The following is a 19,787-nucleotide window of genomic DNA, read 5'->3' on the forward strand; positions in this document are numbered from 1 at the left end:
AAAATGCAGCAAAGCCCCACTTCTCTCACATGCAGACAGATTCCATGACTTAGTCATAATATCATAATTCATTTAGCATCAAATGATTGTATGCCTGTATAGTCACATCAAAGGCGAGGCAACTTTAATTATATAGCATATCTCATACACGAGGTAGAGTGAAAGTTCTTCACATGAAAAACATGACATAATAAAATGAAAATAAGAATACAACTATAAACTAAATGATACTTTGGCCCGAAGCCATGCAAGTGATTTTTAGGTGAGCAGCAGCATTTTGAAATGTATTCTCTTACATACGGGGAGCAAATGTGTAATGTGATCACATTTTTTGGTCTTTGTTAAAGCATTCTGAACAAGTTGTAGCTGCCTATGAGTGTTTTTTTAGTCATAATAATTTAGCCTACTAGTAATAAAGGGATATACCAGATTTTCTAGGTCTTGGATGGTCACGAGTCCTCTTGGTTTCGCTATGTTTTTAAAATGATAGGAGGCCGATTTTGTCCATATCTGATGTAGGTGAAAAGGTGAAATAGTCTTGTTCGTATACTGACCCGCTCTACATTGCCATAGAGACAAAAGATATTGAAGACACGGTCAGCATTCATCTTGACGGGTTCCAGTCCGTACACCATGACCACTGGAGAATCGGCGTGGGCACCATACTCGCCGGGAGGAGGGGGAGGTGGTCCGTAGCCTGGCCCATAGCTTCTTCCTCCGCGCCCTCTCATTGGCGGACCCATGCGCCGACCCTCGTAGGGCGGGGATCCATAGCTTTCGTCGTAGCCATGGTAACCTCCTCCTGAAAAACCAGAGTCAAGTGGAGAAAAACTATTGATGGCGCAAGGTGAGGTGGAGGCACAAATGGTTGTAGGAGAGGATTCAGTCCCTGTATCATTTAAACAGTGCACGTACGCAGCAGACTGGAAAACAACACAACACAGCCACCACTTAGCTGCCAGTGTGTGAAGGACCAATTTATAAACTGGCCCAGTCATTTCAAACGTTCATATGCACAGTAGTTTGTGCACACAGATCTTCCTCAATGCGTTTTCTTGTTCCCCAGCAGCGAGTCTTACCGTACTCTGGAGGGTGGTCGCCCAGCAGGGCAGGCTGTCTCTGGCGCTTGTTGGGGTTGGCAGCCACATCCTCTATAAGAGCAGGAAGAGGAGAAAGGTAGCGAGAGGTAGAAGAAGAAAAAAAAGACGAGTGAATATGAGATGAGTGACTGGAAACAAGGCTGACTGCAATCTTTCCATGACAAGGGGATGTCTGAGCCTTTAAGAAATGTATCTAGGCTTCACTGAACTCTGCTTCACAATGCGCACAGTAAAGTAGATTTCTCATCTGTCTGGGCAACGTTTAAAAAAAAGTTAAAGACTTCAATCAAAGTAGTTCTTGAGACAGACACATTTCAAGATTCCTCTTGTCTATAGGAGCCATACCAGAAAAGATGAACAACCCTCCACCACATTACACTTCAGGCAGGCTTCAGGCAAAAACTATCAAACAAAGTAGCTGAAATGATCTTAGTGTTTGAACTGGGGCAGCATGGGTATGTAACAGATGGTAAGATCACTATGACGAACAAAAGGAAAAATTACCCTTAAGCACAAGCACCTTTAATCTGAAAACATCAAAAACTGTGAACCTTTAGCAAATAAAGTGGAACGGGGGGAAATGGTAAAGATGAGGTGGAAGCTAATGACCTAGGAAGTGAGTAGGATAATCAAACAGAGTCAAACTCACACAAAATAAAAGTTCACACACACCTGAATTGCTCCCATTGCCATCTGCGTCACCATCTGTACAGGTACACAGGAAATAAAACACGATCAGAACGCCGGGTTAAACAAAACGTACATCATGTTCGGGCAAATTTGAAATCGCCCCAGTTATGTCAGAAGAGTGCAGCATTACTCGCTGTCTGTCCTCATGTGGGAAGTATTACAGGGTAAACATAGACAATGGTTGGCTATTAAATGTGGGTGACCAACCAGGCTGCAAATGTCTGAATGTAGATTGTAAAGTCTGGACACCAGCAGCCACTGTGGCTGGTGATGAAAAGCTCTCCTTTGTGACGCTTTGCAAAAAATAGGGCTGGTCATGGGTCGAGCACATCCTACATGAATCAATATAAAGTTTGCATCCTTTCCCCAGATTTAAAAAACAACAACAACATTATTTTAATTCCCAAATTAAATGATCCCGTAACACAGAGGAGATTCCCGATGGCTGTAAACTGCCAACAGGGGGGGGGGGGGAGGGGGGGGCGACAAGACAGAGCAAGGGAAACGAACACACGGTAGTTCTGGGAGACATTAGAGATGTAGACTCCGACAGAACCACAACCATCACCCTCTTCCCAAGAGAGAAAGATTTAAACCTGTACGAGGAGGAAGAATGTCAGTCTTGTGTGGCGATGTTGGGTGCTGGGCTTTGGGGTCATGTGGTGCTGTGCAGTTATGTTCCCCGAGGAGGGGCTCGGTTTACTTACTGCATGCTTACAAACAGAGGGAGGAGGACATTTGCAGCAGTAGTTCCTCCACTTTCCACTCAACTCATTTCATCCCATACTCTTATCCTTTTCCTCTTTTGGGGGGGGAAACAACTCTCCACCTCAGGATGGATTCCTGGTTTAATCAAGCTGAAAGGCCCACGGGTGGGGGTGGCTGGCCGTTTGGCTGGCGTTTCCATCCGTTTTGTTCCATTTTGGAATAGTCCGCTTACCGCCCACTGGGAGGCCGTGTGACTGCCATAGGGCACATTTCAGTTGGGAAGCCGGCTCCTCTTAGCCGCAAATTGCCAAACCTGCATCACATGGAAGGCGTTACACAGGTTCCAGAGACTTTAAATAGTTAGAACGAAAGCTGCACTCAAAAAAAAGAGGGATAGCTACACAGGGATGCAATGTAGTGAGAGAAAAAACAGAAGGAGGAAAGGATGGGGAGATGAGGAGAAAGAGCAGGAGAGAAAATCTGAATTCCACGTGGGAAGGACACACAGAAGGGGTAAAACCAAAAATGGGCCTGACTGGGCTCTGTGTGCTTGATGGTGTTGTCAGCAGTGTCTTGTCTTCATCAGTTGTCTTGTGTTGACTCCAGTGTGACTGGCTACAGCTTGATTCGGGGCGGGTGTGACTCAGTCGGATCAGTCGGTAGGGCATCAGCAAGTGTCAAGAGTGTGTTGATCAAATGTTTTGGTTTCGTGGCGCCAAGCGTGACAGGCTACGCGGCCAATAACAATACAGGAAGGGCCCAGGGCTTTTTAAAAAAATGTGATCTCAGTCAACGGGTCAGTATCAGTGTGCATCATCTGTCTGTCACTACTTCTGTTTTGGTGGATGCGGTGTCTTCGCTGGTATCAGTCTCCATTTGGTGTAGACAGTGGTGGGCGGGTTGTAGATGCAAGCTTTGGCCTGCTTCATTGTGTCTTTGGCTTGTGTCTCAAAATGGATAAGAAAAGGAAGGCGGGAGGGAGGGCCGGGACCAAGTGTAGCTCAGTGCCCAAAACTCCCCACCCTCTGGAAGTGTGCGTTGTCTTCGTGGCTCTGGCTCGCGGAGATGAGGAATGAGTATCAGTCCTACATCGTCGTGTTGAATGGAAGGTGTCTCGTTGCGCATCCCCTCGTGTCTCTGGGGGACGTTTGGACCTCTGTGTGATACTGGTTGTGTCTTCACTGTAGAAGTGGAATCTGGAGATGGTGGTTGCTGAGTGGTGATGTTGTCAGCGTGTATTCTCCCTCACCCATAAACGACAAGTCCTGTCCGTGTCATTTTTATAAAAAAATAACTGACTGAGGTGTGAAATCACAGATTTATCAGGAGGAGATGAGGAGTTACATGATGTTGCTGACGCCACCTGTTTACTGATGCTGGTCCATGCCCCTGTTACTACTTCTCAGACAAATTGTGCTACAAAGTGAGTTACAGATAACACGGTCTGACTCTGGTCCTTTATAAGAGCCTCTTTCTACCTTACATCATATGCATTTTGGGATGCATGGAGTGGGACTCAAGTGTTCAGCCTCACCGCGCTGTTGAGCATTTTTCAGTTACGAATATGACCCAATGGGAGAATTGGGTAGTAGAAGTTAGATGACAGCGGAAAAGACCAGGATCAGCTATGGTGGCAGACTGCTTTTAGAGTCAACGCTGACATACATGTTGCATTTTTTTATTTGTAATGTCACCATCGGTTTCAATCTCAAGTTTATGCACTTTTCACAGCCCTGCAGATTGACAGGTGTGGTATGAACGGCAGGAACAGCAAATTCTGGCACACAACAGGTTTGTGTCGCAATGACAACGTAATATATGGCAAATACAAGTTACACTCAGCTGAGAGTCCACCAGACAATAACACATCTGTCCAATGGGTGAAGGCTGCGTTTGTAACCAACACAAAACTAAGATTAAGGAAAGTGTCTCAAATCCTGATTCAGTGTCATGTATACCTTAATGGAGGCAGGAAAATGTTTCATGAAGTAGACCAGAAAAACTAGATGCCACAATGAACTAGAATACTAGGCTGAAGCCATAGAGAGGAACACGTGGTTTCCAGTCATTATCTACCGCATGCCCTAAAAGTACAGATGTCAAATGAGAGAAATATTACATTTTCCTCCTGCAACTGTGTTCCTGCCATTCACACTACACAGCAGAGCTCTTCTACTTTTGCAGCCAGACATTGTCTTTACTATGACATTTGTAGACCTTATGTCTTACTATACTATGTTTTTATACTTTACTATGACATTTCTTATATATGCTATAATATATTTTTATTAACATTTACCACTGTTTTCTATACTTTACCATGCTGAGATATTTTATACTTTACGACACCATGAAATGTTAAATGCCTTATAAGACTATGACATTTTTTAAGCGTTATTGTACTATGACATTTTTGATACTACACAACAGTATGTTTTTATGCCTAAGAATACTATGAACTATGTGGAGGAGTTTTAGCGTTTATTTACTGGTTAACTGCACATACATTGCACTCTTAGTTCACAGCTAACTTCTAACTCTCAACATTTTTTTAGTCACACTATTATGACTAAGTTCTGTCACTTTTACATGCAGAGCACATCACCTGTTCCTACAGGCAGCACGCAGCCGTGGCAGAAAGCAGAAGTCGCAACCTCACACCCAGCCTCTCTTTGGTTGATCAAAATGGGTGATTTACCTGCGGCTGCCGATGACTTTAGGAAGTCTCTGGAGAGTCCCAACGTCTGCTGCTAGTCCAATATCAACTTCCTGTGCAGCCGGACACAAAGACAGACACTGACACTTTAGTAACATCATCCCCAATGTCATATCAGACAGAACATCACCTGTATCCTTTAATACAACGAGGAGTTCTGTATAGGCTAAAATTATATATGTGCTTTTATTTTTAAATTCTTGAAAACTAATTTATTTTCCTATTATCAAACACCTGTGAACAACCTGTTCATACAATTTTCCGTTTCATATGGAACATTGAAATAGATAGAAACCCTATCAGACAAGTCAATGGGAACACATCCATAATTCTGCTGACAGATAATCAAAACTTGTTCATCTTTCACCAGCTCATTTTATTTTATTTCATCATTTATCTATTCCCTAATTTTCCCTCAGTAACATTTCCTGTTTTCTTCACCACATTTCCAAATAATGAGAATTGGATGCACATGTACTTACTTTTACCTGGAACCAGGCGTCCTGGGTGCACAAACTGGGATTGCCAGTCCTAACGTACAGCAGTTATTTATTTATCCTAATGTAAACTCTCCTGCATGTTTCTGGTGGCTACAACGAATGCTGGCGTCTTAATTTGAATCAGATTCTTGCCTCCAGAAGGCCGAGTTCATGGCGTTGAGTTTCTCAGGGCGGTGGAGCTCCACGTGTGTGACGGACTTGGCTGGGTGACTGATGGCGAGGGTTTGTGTAGGGCGAGGTGGCACCACCTGCGGACGACATGGCCCTGACCACAGACTGAGTGGGCAGCCACAAGCCCCTGTCTGAGAGAAGAGAGACAGAAATCATTCTCCCTGAACAAAACTGAAACAACAGCATGAGACTGAATTCTTCTGGGAGCGAGGAACAGTGACAGTGACAAGATCAACTAAGCTTTAGAACGGGAGAACAAAGACTGAACGCCGTTTACTATTACGAGCACTTGAAGCTGTTTTTGCCTATTTGATAAATGTTTCTCTATTGATTCTTGCACTTTTGGGTAATATCTTCATGGTTGAAAGCATTTATTGTAAGTCTCTTTGGAAAAAAGCGTCTGCTAAATGAATGAAGGAAAGCATCAAACAACAGTTGACATTTTTGTTTTGGAAACTACTCAAACGTTCAAAGGGTTAACCAAAACAATCAAATATTTTTAAAGACACCGTTGGTCCCAGAACAAACCATGTCTATTTATTTATTGACTGCAATACAATGCGTTACAACACATGGAGTTTACAGGTTGTTCCTGATGTGGGCCGTAACGAATGTCGCCTGAGGGACAGGGTGTCCCAGCCTGTTTATGCCATTAGGACTTTTAAAGACTCAAACTAATTTGAAAAGTAGTCACTGGTTCCTTTTCTATTGCTCGACCAATCCATTTCCATAGTAATTGCTGCGGCTCTAAACATTTAAATACATGAGTGATTGTTTCCACCAATTTCCGTGAAAAAAAAAAGAGGCAAATATTCTCTAATTCTAGTTCTGTTCTGTTGGTTTGCCTCTTATCACCGCAGGCTTTCGTTGACTTACCTATTAATCAATGAATCAAGAAGATAATCAGCATGTTAACCGTCAATGCAAAAAATAATAACCAGTGTATTGGCAGCAAGCCCAGTGGTGAAGCACGAAGAACTACACGACAGGCTGCTGCTGCTGCTGCTGCTGCTGCTGTGACCTTTCACCTACTCAGCCCTTCACCTCCTCTGTTTCCCTCAGTCAAACCTCATCGTGAGGCTAGTGCGAGCTGAGACAAACATCTGGGCCGTTAACATCTGGAGCACAGTGTTGTTCATACATGTCCCTGAATAACACAACAAACAGCCAACAACAACAACAACAACAACACAACAGCTCACAGGCCACTGACACTTACTTTTGGCGAGAGCCGACCTGACAACGACCGACAGCATCGCAGGTGTGCCCGCTGCAAAGTCCACACACTTCCGTGATCGATAAAACCGCAGCGAGCAGAGACGAGTGATTGGCTTCACCTGCTGTTAGCCCGGAGCTAAGCTAACTGATGCTAACCGCCGGCTAACGAACGTCTTACCTAAAGTGTTTTGGGGGGTGAAGTTCGTCGGTTTCACGCCAGCGGACGAACACGAGCAGAAGTACGGAACTACTGTACAGAGCAAACGCTCCGCCGCAGGCTGCAGGACAATAAATGAAATGAAAATACTATACAATAACAGTGTTTTGGCTTTTATAACCTCTACTGCGTTAGCCCCTTTCTAGCTCGATACGGTGGCTGGCAAGGTTCAAACTCGATATACAAGTCAAAAAAACCAAGAAAAATACTGCAGAGACGGGGATTGGGTTGATGAAGTTAGAGAAAAATATATACTCTTATTTCCCCTGCAATATTTAAATTGCACGAGTTAAAAAAATCAATTCATACAATACAGCATGTTGTTTAGATTTCATCATCGACTCCCATCCTGTTGTTGTCTTTTGACTGTTCATGACAATAATACAAATAATACTTTGTTTTAATTTAAAAAAATATATGACAAAAGTATGTCTCACAACTTGCTCTTCAGTTTCCCCCCTCTCCGGTTAATCGCCTCACAAACCTTCAGATTTATCTGGTGACCCTCGCTGCCGCTTCTTTTACCTGACAAAAACTTTCATGTTCATACCTGAGGTCTATGATATATTTAATTCAACTGCTACCAGGGGAATTATTCAAATACATGACTGGGTCCAGCAGATTAACATCTGTTCATACTGGAGATATTGACACAGTAGGTTATTCAGCAAACTGAGTGTGTGCTTATGGCCTGTGGCCACTAGAGGGACCCCCAATAACTCTGAAATGTTCCACGAGAGCTTGAAATGTTTATTAATCAATTAATACAAATGATCATACAAAAATAAATATCATGTTAATGGGTTGGCAAGCGATTAATCAATCACCGCTGCCTCTAAAGACACACAGCTATGGCTAATAACATTGAAGGAAGTCAAAAGTATTTCTCCTTATGGCCCTGTTTAGGCTTGGACCGGCCCTGAGGTTCGGACGAATCCAAATAGTACATCATGTTCCATTTACTCCTAAGTCAATAAAAAAAAATGTGTCCAGTTTTAATCAAAGTGAAGTCAGTGCAGAGTAATGTGAACTTTATCTTCTGTGTGATGAGGGCATAGTCTCCAGACCTGTGGTTCAGTCCCTGGGTCACTGCTGCAGAGGTGACTCCATTAAATGAAACGACTAACGGTCGCCTTCAACCTGGACACACCAGGTTAATTATCAATATCAGTGTGATCTTTTAACTTCGTTGCATTGCACACTGTACATTAGGGGCTGGGAGGCTTTTTCCTTTCAAAAGGGGCACTTCAATCTTTATAATATCCTTCAGGGGCCGCAACCAGGCAATCAGTCAATCAGTCAACAGAACAAAGTCTGTCTGTGGTATGCATGGTGTCGTGTGAACATGCTTCATACTAAACAGGTTTTCATATTGAAAACCTGTTTAGTTCGGATGATGGACTAGCTCAGATAAGGCCTCGACAGACCACCATCAAAGACGATGACAAAACAGACAAACCAAAGTCGAAATAATGTCACAATAAACTCAAGTTTGTATAGATTTTTTAAATTTAGTTTTTTATTTTCTTAGAACAAAACTCTTGCAGAACTGAATCGGCAGCAACTAAAATAACACAAAAAGAAAAAAGTGAGCCATAATAAAAGTTTCAAAAGACAGCTCTCTTACAAAACCATGTCCACTGCCACAGCCCCACCTGAGCATAAAACCAAGTCTTTCAAACCTCCTTTCTCACATGTCAGGTCACTGCATAAGCATAATACAAAAAAGTAAAAAGGACAACTTAATATCGAAGACACAGGTACTGATACGCTATAAACCACATCTGGGGCATAAATATCAAAAACTTTAAATGCACGTTAACACTTGTTAAATCTGCTTCATACCAAATACAAGGGAGTTTGACCTTTGGGGGGTTGATTGTAAATGTGAAAGAACATTTCACTGAATTTTTGAACATCAATTTTCCCCAGGTTCGTTGCAAGCAGTCATGTCTAAGTACAAGTGAACATGGGAATGGTGGACCAATCTTCCTCTGCCTGGCGAAACGGGTGCGCTCAGTTGGCGTGCTGAACAGTGGAGAAGCACAGTTTGAGGGTGTAAGGGTACGGACCGGCTGGTAAGAAAGAAGAGACTGAAGATTAGGTGACAATCATGAACCACGGGATGAATCCGATTTTTTGCATAACAAAGCTGTGAAAAGCGTCTGACACATACTTGCGTTTTTCATCTGGTAGTGGTTGATCAAGGCCAGAGCCTCCATGGCGTCGTTGATGGACTCCCACTCTAGCAGACCCGACGCGCTGCGATCACTGGGAGCTGCACCACCTTGTGGGCACAGGGGTCAACAAAGGTCAAACATGACACACACATAGCAGATACAGAAATATTGTTCAGTGAGCAGATGCCGGAGCATTTGATAATTCATTTGCCTGGTTTAATTATATGTCACTGCCAGTTCCCATTAAAACAAATCATGTTGAACTTGTTGATTTGGGTCACTATGATTACAGTACTTTAAATTGAAAAACAGATCAACAGATCATGCATTTACAGGGTTCCTATACATTTTCCATTTTGAAATTCCATGCTTTCTCCAGACGTCCGTGGGAGATTTTTCAGACCACATTTGATTGGTGTGGTTGATAGGAACTACTTATCTTTCCACCTGTCATAGTCCTATGTGAACTACGTCTCTGTAGATACCGTAGTGGCAGGTACAGAGTGTGTTGCTATGGGGACGTTTATCACTGGGAAAATGATTGACTAGACTTGAGAGATTGAGACAGATCGTCAGTATTCTAAAATCTTTAGATTCACTTCTGTTTAGACTTCAGTGTCTTAAAAAAAGCGAATATTTAAACCAGAGGATTCAAAGCAGCTTACTTTTTCCTGTGAACATTTTGACGTTGATGGGGACCTTGACACCAATCTCATCACAAATCTGTAAAGAGCACAACATTAATTATTAGGAACTGTTTGTAAAGCAACACTTTCAAAAAAATATATAATTGACAATGTGGAGTATGAGCCACACTTTTCCAAACACATTGATCCGCCTCATTTCTAAAGACCTGAGAGAAAATCTCTGGCGTGACGTCGGGCTGGGCGTTGAAGAAGTGCAACACGTTGCTCGGGTGCTGGATGCGGTTCTTGGCTGCCTGTTCTGGTGACGTGAAGCGGTTGTTCCTGGAGCCGTGGAAGTCCTTGAAACTGCTCGAGCCATCTTCCAGCTCATAGCACTGACCGGGCACGATTGCTTGCTGCTTGGACACACTGCAGGGAGGGAAATTGACACATTAAAAAAAGGGCGCACAACTGCAGGGCCTACACTCTGCACAACGCCTCAGCTGTACAGTTGAGTAAACACTTGTCCTTCCAAGTTGCCATTTGTTTTTGAGGCATCCTGCTTAACTTGTACTGGGTCAACTCACCACACATTCAGCTTCTGCCCAAAGAGAAAGTTGTTGTTGAGATGAGTGATGGCCCGATCCACAGCATAGCAGTCTCCCATTTCCACCATGGCTGCCCCAGGCTTACTCTTCATGAATTTCACCTATGGAAGGTGTAAGAAGACAGGTTTGGTGAGGTTTTGTGATAGAGCTGCAACCTGCGCCGAAGGGAAAAAGATTAGTTCTGAACACATGCACGCACACACATCAGGTGTGACGATAGCTTGGAGCAAGGGCATGTGTTCCAAGCTCTACATTCGGTTTAACTCGTTCCAATTCCAAAATGCAGCAAAGCCCCACTTCTCTCACATGCAGACAGATTCCATGACTGACAAATGATTGTATGCCTGTATAGTCACATACAGGGCAAGGCAACTTTAATTAAATAGCACATCTCATACACGAGGTAGAGTCAATGTGCTTCACATGAAAAACATGACATAACAAAATTAAAATAAGAATACAACTGTAAGGGTTAAAAGTTAAAAAAAAAAGGGGTTTGAGTTTAAAAGTGCAATATAGTTCAGAGTTGGGGCAAGTCTTAAATCTTCAGGAAGTTTTAATTTGTTGCATAGTAATTAAATGATACTTTGGACCGAAGCAATGTAAGTGATTTATAGGTGAGAAGCAGTATTTTGAAATGTATTCTCTGACATATGGGGAGCAAATTTAAGGATTTAAGAATTGGTGTAACGTGATCACATTTTTTGGTCTTTGTTAAAGCATTCTGAACAAGTTGTAGCTGCCTATGAGTGTTTTTTTAGTCATAATAATTTAGCCTACTAGTAATAAAGGGATATACCAGTTTTTCTAGGTCTTGGATGGTCACGAGTCCTCTTGGTTTCGCTATGTTTTTAAAATGATAGGAGGCCGATTTTGTCCATATCTGATGTAGGTGAAAAGGTGAAATAGTCTTGTTCGTATACTGACCCGCTCTACATTGCCATAGAGACAAAAGATATTGAAGACACGGTCAGCATTCATCTTGACGGGTTCCAGTCCGTACACCATGACCACTGGAGAATCGGCGTGGGCACCATACTCGCCGGGAGGAGGGGGAGGTGGTCCGTAGCCTGGCCCATAGCTTCTTCCTCCGCGCCCTCTCATTGGCGGACCCATGCGCCGACCCTCGTAGGGCGGGGATCCATAGCTTTCGTCGTAGCCATGGTAACCTCCTCCTGAAAAACCAGAGTCAAGTGGAGAAAAACTATTGATGGCGCAAGGTGAGGTGGAGGCACAAATGGTTGTAGGAGAGGATTCAGTCCCTGTATCATTTAAACAGTGCACGTACGCAGCAGACTGGAAAACAACACAACACAGCCACCACTTAGCTGCCAGTGTGTGAAGGACCAATTTATAAACTGGCCCAGTCATTTCAAACGTTCATATGCACAGTAGTTTGTGCACACAGATCTTCCTCAATGCATTTTCTTGTTCCCCAGCAGCGAGTCTTACCGTACTCTGGAGGGTGGTCGCCCAGCAGGGCAGGCTGTCTCTGGCGCTTGTTGGGGTTGGCAGCCACATCCTCTATAAGAGCAGGAAGAGGAGAAAGGTAGCGAGAGGTAGAAGAAGAAAAAAAAGACGAGTGAATATGAGATATGAGTGACTGGAAACAAGGCTGACTGCAATCTTTCCATGACAAGGGGATGTCTGAGCCTTTAAGAAATGTATCTAGGCTCTGCTTCACAATGCGCACAGTAAAGTAGATTTCTCATCTGTCTGCGCAACATTTAAAAAAAAGTTAAAGACTTCAATCAAAGTAGTTCTTGAGACAGACACATTTCAAGATTCCTCTTGTCTATAGGAGCCATACCAGAAAAGATGAACAACCCTCCACCACATTACACTTCAGGCAGGCTTCAGGCAAAAACTATCAAACAAAGTAGCTGAAATGATCTTAGTGTTTAAACTGGGGCAGCATGGGTATGTAACAGATGGTAAGATCACTATGACGAACAAAATGAAAAATTACCCTTAAGCACAAGCACCTTTAATCAAATAAAAGTTCACACACACCTGAATTGCTCCCATTGCCATCTGCGTCACCATCTGTACAGATACACAAGAAACCAAACACGATCAGAACCCCGGGTTAAATAAAACGTACATCATGTTCGGGCAAATTTGAAATTGCCCCAGTTATATTTCATTAGAGTGCAGCATTACTCGCTGTCGGTCCTCATGTGGTAAGTATTACAGGGTAAACATAGACAATGGTTGGCTATTAAATGTGGGTGACCAACCAGGCTGCAAATGTCTGAATGTAGATTGTAAAGTCTGGACACCAGCAGCCACTGTGGCTGGTGATGAAAAGCTCTCCTTTGTGACGCTTTGCAAAAAATAGGGCTGGTCATGGGTCGAGCACATCCTACATGAATCAATATAAAGTTTGCATCCTTTCCCCAGATTTAAAAAACAACAACAACATTATTTTAATTCCCAAATTAAATGATCCCGTAACACAGAGGAGATTCCCGATGGCTGTAAACTGCCAACGGGGGGGGGGAGGGGGGGGGGCGACAAGACAGAGCAAGGGAAACGAACACACGGTAGTTCTGGGAGACATTAGAGATGTAGACTCCGACAGAACCACAACCATCACCCTCTTCCCAAGAGAGAAAGATTTAAACCTGTACGAGGAGGAAGAATGTCAGTCTTGTGTGGCGATGTTGGGTGCTGGGCTTTGGGGTCATGTGGTGCTGTGCAGTTATGTTCCCCGAGGAGGGGCTCGGTTTACTTACTGCATGCTTACAAACAGAGGGAGGAGGACATTTGCAGCAGTAGTTCCTCCACTTTCCACTCAACTCATTTCATCCCATACTCTTATCCTTTTCCTCTTTTGGGGGGGGAAACAACTCTCCACCTCAGGATGGATTCCTGGTTTAATCAAGCTGAAAGGCCCACGGGTGGGGGTGGCTGGCCGTTTGGCTGGCGTTTCCATCCGTTTTGTTCCATTTTGGAATAGTCCGCTTACCGCCCACTGGGAGGCCGTGTGACTGCCATAGGGCACATTTCAGTTGGGAAGCCGGCTCCTCTTAGCCGCAAATTGCCAAACCTGCATCACATGGAAGGCGTTACACAGGTTCCAGAGACTTTAAATAGTTAGAACGAAAGCTGCACTCAAAAAAAAGAGGGATAGCTACACAGGGATGCAATGTAGTGAGAGAAAAAACAGAAGGAGGAAAGGATGGGGAGATGAGGAGAAAGAGCAGGAGAGAAAATCTGAATTCCACGTGGGAAGGACACACAGAAGGGGTAAAACCAAAAATGGGCCTGACTGGGCTCTGTGTGCTTGATGGTGTTGTCAGCAGTGTCTTGTCTTCATCAGTTGTCTTGTGTTGACTCCAGTGTGACTGGCTACAGCTTGATTCGGGGCGGGTGTGACTCGTCTATTGGATCAGTCGGTAGGGCATCAGCAAGTGTCAAGAGTGTGTTGATCAAATGTTTTGGTTTCGTGGCGCCAAGCGTGACAGGCTACGCGGCCAATAACAATACAGGAAGGGCCCAGGGCTTTTAAAAAAAATGTGATCTCAGTCAACGGGTCAGTATCAGTGTGCATCATCTGTCTGTCACTACTTCTGTTTTGGTGGATGCGGTGTCTTCGCTGGTATCAGTCTCCATTTGGTGTAGACAGTGGTGGGCGGGTTGTAGATGCAAGCTTTGGCCTGCTTCATTGTGTCTTTGGCTTGTGTCTCAAAATGGATAAGAAAAGGAAGGCGGGAGGGAGGGCCGGGACCAAGTGTAGCTCAGTGCCCAAAACTCCCCACCCTCTGGAAGTGTGCGTTGTCTTCGTGGCTCTGGCTCGCGGAGATGAGGAATGAGTATCAGTCCTACATCGTCGTGTTGAATGGAAGGTGTCTCGTTGCGCATCCCCTCGTGTCTCGGGGGGACGTTTGGACCTCTGTGTGATACTGGTTGTGTCTTCACTGTAGAAGTGGAATCTGGAGATGGTGGTTGCTGAGTGGTGATGTTGTCAGCGTGTATTCTCCCTCACCCATAAACGACAAGTCCTGTCCATGTCATTTTTATAAAAAAATAACTGACTGAGGTGTGAAATCACAGATTTATCAGGAGGAGATGAGGAGTTACATGATGTTGCTGACGCCACCTGTTTACTGATGCTGGTCCATGCCCCTGTTACTACTTCTCAGACAAATTGTGCTACAAAGTGAGTTACAGATAACACGGTCTGACACTGGTCCTTTATAAGAGCCTCTTTCTACCTTACATCATATGCATTTTGGGATGCATGGAGTGGGACTCGTGTTCAGCCTCACCGCGATGTTGAGCATTTTTCAGTTACGAATATGACCCAATGGGAGACTTGGGTAGTAGAAGTTAGATTACAGCGGAAAAGACCAGGATCAGCTATGGTGGCAGACTGCTTTTAGAGTCAACGCTGACATACATGTTCCATTTTTTAATTTGTAATGTCACCATCGGTTTCAATCTCAAGTTTATGCACTTTTCACAGCCCTGCAGATTGACAGGTGTGGTATGAACGGCAGGAACAGCAAATTCTGGCACACAACAGGTTTGTGTCGCAATGACAACGTAATATATGGCAAATACAAGTTACACTCAGCTGAGAGTCCACCAGACAATAACACATCTGTCCAATGGGTGAAGGCTGCGTTTGTAACCAACACAAAACTAAGTTTAAGGAAAGTGTCTCAAATCCTGATACAGTGTCATGTATACCTTAATGGAGGCAGGAAAATGTTTTATGAAGTAGACCAGAAAAACTACATGCCACAATGAACTAGAATACTAGGCTGAAGCCATAGAGAGGAACACGTGGTTTCCAGTCATTATGTACCGCATGCCCTAAAAGTACAGATGTCAAATGAGAGAAATATTACATTTTCCTCCTGCAACTGTGTTCCTGCCATTCACACTACACAGCAGAGCTCTTCTACTTTTGCAGCCAGAATCAGGGCATTTCCTCACATTTGTGATATTGTGCCAAAATTGATGCATATCAATTTTTACAGGGCAGTTTAATCATCACGAACCATCTAACCTGAACATTATTCACACCGTGTCCACAATGCTCCACATACTTTTCACTCCTGCTCATGAACCCTGGCCATTGTGTGTCGACAGATGTAAAAGTAAGATCCAAAGCAACACTTCAGTCATAATGCCTTACAAGTTCTTTCCAAATTATAATTTGGTAATGTACTGAAAACAAGTTCAAAATAGTCTGTTTAGCAGCATTATCAGTGAAAGGTGTTCTGAAGGCTTCATCTTCCCAATAGCCCGCTTGCTGAAACTCCCAACAGTGGCAGTAAGGTTGCTTAACAGTATCAGCATCAACTATATAAAAGCGTGCGTGGCGCTCAGCATGTGCATCGGGATGTTGGAGATTTTACCTGGACCTCCCAGGTTGGGGTTTGTGTAGTCCCAGGTGTCCTGGTCGTTCTTGAACACATTCAGGCGAGTGGGCTGAGAAAAAAAAAAATTCACATGAATACAAGAATATAAACAATTTTTTGGTGGAAAGCCATCAGACTCTGAGAGTCAACAATAGCAGGCTGCTGTGTGCTCGCTTCACTAATTTTGTTCAGGAAAATCAGCAGTGTTGTGTGTTGCAGTCCTACCTTAGCATACTCTATCTTCAGTGTGCAGCAGCCAGAGTAGATGTCTGCGCCGTTGAGTGATGCCTTGGCTCTCTGGGCACTTTGCACAGAGTCAAATGTAAATGACTTGAGTTAAGGTCAAGACATGCCGTACCATAACATCTTAAAGATAATGCAGACTACCAGAAGCCACCTCGTCCCTAATTTGTCCCAATGTTTTGACTGCAAACGGTCTTCCTCTGGTTCAATGTTCGGGAGGAGCAATGTGCAGGTGTTTTCCCCACACCTACACAAATAAAACCGGCACGAAGTGGATCAGGTATCGTTGGCTACGACATGTGCAAATGGGCGAACGCCACCGGGTTTCAAATTGATATCTTACTGGTTTGTTTTACCCCGAACCCGGAGTTTATTCAGCGATGTAGAAATACACTTGAAGTGATCAAGATGTAGTCACAGTCACATGTCAGATAGCACCTGTGGTAAATGGCAAAGGATATTCAACCATCGCCTGAACGCCGTTCTTCCGGAAGATGACGATTCGCTGGACAGGCCCGCAGTTGTTGCAGATAGTGTAGAGAACATCCTGTGAAAATGTACCACGTTAAAAAAAATACATCCATATGCATCTAATTTAGCGTTACAGGTTTGGTTTTCCCATGCAGGTCAGTCTGTTCCGCAGACATTTTCTTACTAATGACTAATAACTAAAAAATCTTTTTCACAGTGAAAACACATTACAATCCATTTCATTATAAATCGATAATTGACGTTTCAAACAAATCCATTAATTGGAGGATTTCATAAAACTGAAAATTTGAGAATAGCTAGCAGATTGATAATTATGTCATCATTAATTGCAGCCCTCCAACAAAAAACGTATCACAGTAGAGAAGCTGGAACCTACAAGTGAATGACGTTTTCTTAACCCTTGAGCAGTTGACAGCCACATTATTAAAATTGCAGTATGACAAATGGTTTTCCATGAAGATAACAACACACCACACACCTGATTCAAACTGCAGGTGCAGCAGGTGCATACAACAGTATGGGCTTAACCTACAACAGACTTCTACTTACTGCTAACAGTGCTGGCATTTCACTGCAGCCCTGTAGAGGTCAACTGACACCAGGGAAATGGCTGAGTGAGTTAAATACCTATGAATAAACCAGAGGTCTAATAATAAAAAAATGGACGTAGCAGTCTTTGCATTTACCGTGGTGATGGGGTAGATGGGGTTCATGATGGTGAGCAGGAGGACGTTGTTGACACTTCTCGAGTCGTCAGAGTCTCCTGGCCTGGAGATCTTCTGGCTGGTGGAGTAGTTGATAAAGGCTGGGTGTCCGGCGATGTAAACTTGGTTGTCTGCGGCGTATGTAACAGACGTGGAGGACCCGTTCATGTCTTCGTACTCCACCAGCGCCTGACGCTTCTTGGGCATCACCACCACATAGCTGAAAACGAACGTCGGCAATTTTAATCTAAACTTCATATATAACCAGTTCAAAAGTTCAAAAGTTACCACCTAACATAACCAAACCGTGGGCTAATTGCATGTCCACATAATGCACAACAAAGTTAATGATATACACTTCGGAATGGATGCAATTTTTTCTTTTACATTCTCTCTTTCACCTACCTGATTGCTCCAAATTCCTGCAGCGCCTCCACAAGGTCGGCTTCTGTGACGCCATCGACCAGCCCCCGGACATGGACCACCACAGACGGAAGGGTCTTGTGTGGATCTTCATATCCCTGTGTCAAAGAAAAACGCAAAATTAGCAAACACTCTAAACTTCAACCTGGCTGATCCATAATGGATCCCTCTCCGCTGCACGTGTCTTAGTTTAAAAAAAAAACCCAACCATATTTAGTAGTAATATTAAGCTGTTTCAAAAAATGCTTTTCTGGTTGTTGAATTTTGAAATCGGTCTTTGCATTTTAGCAGTAAGCATGTACGTCAGTACGCAATGTTGTATGCGCATTGGTTACTAGCTGTAAATGGGTCTGCAACAGCTGCCTTTACTTTTGCTCTGTGGAGTTATTACAGCATGCTCAGCGGGTTGTCGTACGTTAAAAAGAGACCGACGGCCCATGACCCTGTGCCACGTGAACCGTGCGCCGACTGGTAACAAACCGCTGTTAGTGAATTTTGACAAGAGGGACAGATGGAGAGAAGAGACTGCACGACCGATCTGAGCTCTGCTTGTTCTCCAGGAGAGAGGCTGTAGGTCGGTTCATCTGCAAATGACACTGGAGAAGATGTGCATGTGCATAATGACGCCCTGTAATGTCTCGTTGTGCAGTTACTTGGGGGGGGGGGACAAGCCTCTGTCCACAGTTCTGTAGGCTGTAAATGTGGACTTTTCTATAAACAGTCTGACACCAGCGGTGCTCACTTGCCGGACGAAGCCAGGTAGAGGTGCAGAAGAAGTTCACACGACAAACAACATTGGCAACCATCCGATGTGACCGAACCAAAGATCACCGCCGACATCCAGCCCGGGTGGTAGCGAACTACCAGCGGCTGATGGGGGGGGAGCTCTGGACAGCTGTGTTCATATCTAGCGAGTTCGAATATGCATCTGATCAAACGATCAGATTTCTGTTCTGTCGATCAACGAGCACCGGCCCCGCCGCTCGGACTAGAGAGTCAGCGGGTCGGGTCACTTATAAACGTCCCTATAAATATGAAGGTAGACCGGCTCTGGGGGGCAGTTGGGGGAAGGGGCGGCCACTTTCACCGCGGTGCGTGTCGGTGCACGTTTGAAAAACCAAACGAGCGTTTCCTCAAAATACATAAATGAAGGCGCGTGTCTTTTGATCGAGCGTGCACGTGCAAGAGCAGGGTACGGTGTGAACCTTTGCGAGCTGCGGCCGGTTCGATGCCCACCGGTCCGCTTCAGTCGGTGATCGACTGGCACCTAGCACCTAGCGCGCTTGCTAACGTTACCGGCCGTCTGCTAGAACAAAGCCGCCGGGCTCAGGCGAGGCCCAGCTCGGGGAAACCGCCCTCGGACGACGCCGTTCGCACCGCGCCGCGCCCGACGTGTCCCCGACAAACCTCACGCGCTTCAGTTACACAACGGCTACCCGACAAAGCTAGTTCAAAGAAAAGAGTAGTTAGACCATTCCCCGCAGACTCACACATGGACTACAACGACCTCTGGTGCGTCGTGACGCTTTTTTTTTTTTTTTTACCCGACGCGCATCTGAATGAATTAGAATCGACCGAGGAAACCGTAAGCGAGCGCGTTCGATACCCGATTTAAACTAATCCCCCGCACAATTCGACTCACCGTGGCCATTCCGTCGGTTTTCTGTCTTTTGGTGGCCCTGCCGTCTTCGCTGTAGTAACGACTCGCCGCGGTAGCCATGTTGTCCCGGTTAAAAAGGATGGTGGTAATGACGACGAGCTGAAATGGACGGAAAAGTGAAGAAAAACGGAGCTGGGCGTCCACGCCTACCGTGAC

General features: G+C 44.5%; 1 protein-coding gene and 1 long non-coding RNA gene across 4 annotated transcripts; both read right to left on the minus strand.

Moving 5' to 3' along the window:
- Positions 1 to 757: 757 nt before the first annotated feature.
- On the minus strand, positions 758 to 7,501 carry LOC118296033. 2 transcript variants are annotated; one of them, XR_007031704.1, is made up of 7 exons: positions 7,105 to 7,501; positions 5,697 to 6,016; positions 5,197 to 5,267; positions 2,498 to 2,811; positions 1,773 to 1,805; positions 1,080 to 1,151; positions 758 to 802 (listed from the first exon to the last, which is right to left on the minus strand). It is a non-coding gene; the product is annotated as an uncharacterized LOC118296033 (long non-coding RNA). The 2 variants fall into 2 exon arrangements; XR_007031705.1 differs by lacking the exon at positions 2,498 to 2,811.
- A 1,310-nt stretch (positions 7,502 to 8,811) lies between these two features.
- LOC118295903 (heterogeneous nuclear ribonucleoprotein L) lies at positions 8,812 to 19,770 on the minus strand. 2 transcript variants are annotated; one of them, XM_035621763.2, is made up of 14 exons: positions 19,614 to 19,770; positions 17,954 to 18,069; positions 17,531 to 17,768; positions 16,814 to 16,899; positions 16,335 to 16,431; positions 16,107 to 16,179; positions 12,748 to 12,780; positions 12,187 to 12,258; positions 11,662 to 11,909; positions 10,714 to 10,835; positions 10,354 to 10,555; positions 10,166 to 10,223; positions 9,497 to 9,607; positions 8,812 to 9,395 (listed from the first exon to the last, which is right to left on the minus strand). In XM_035621763.2, the coding sequence occupies exons 1-14, from the start codon at positions 19,689 to 19,691 to the stop codon at positions 9,337 to 9,339; spliced, it is 1,593 nt and encodes a 530-aa protein (XP_035477656.1). In that variant the 5' UTR covers positions 19,692 to 19,770; the 3' UTR covers positions 8,812 to 9,336. The 2 variants fall into 2 exon arrangements, with proteins under 2 accessions (XP_035477656.1, XP_035477655.1); XM_035621762.2 differs by having other exon boundaries at positions 8,812 to 9,413.
- Positions 19,771 to 19,787: the final 17 nt, after the last annotated feature.

This window comes from Scophthalmus maximus, chromosome 11, assembly GCF_022379125.1.
Source record: "Scophthalmus maximus strain ysfricsl-2021 chromosome 11, ASM2237912v1, whole genome shotgun sequence".
Lineage (NCBI taxonomy): Eukaryota > Metazoa > Chordata > Actinopteri > Pleuronectiformes > Scophthalmidae > Scophthalmus > Scophthalmus maximus.

Coding starts and splice junctions, on each gene's coding strand:
- LOC118295903 (XM_035621762.2), bottom strand. CDS start 19,691: ATGGCTACCGCGGCGAGTCGTTACTACAGCGAAGACGGCAGGGCCACC. Junction 10,836..11,661: donor TCTATGGCAATGTAGAGCGG/GTCAGTATACGA, acceptor CACCTTCCATAG/GTGAAATTCATGAAGAGTAA. Junction 10,224..10,353: donor CGCCAGAGATTTTCTCTCAG/GTCTTTAGAAAT, acceptor TGCTCTTTACAG/ATTTGTGATGAGATTGGTGT.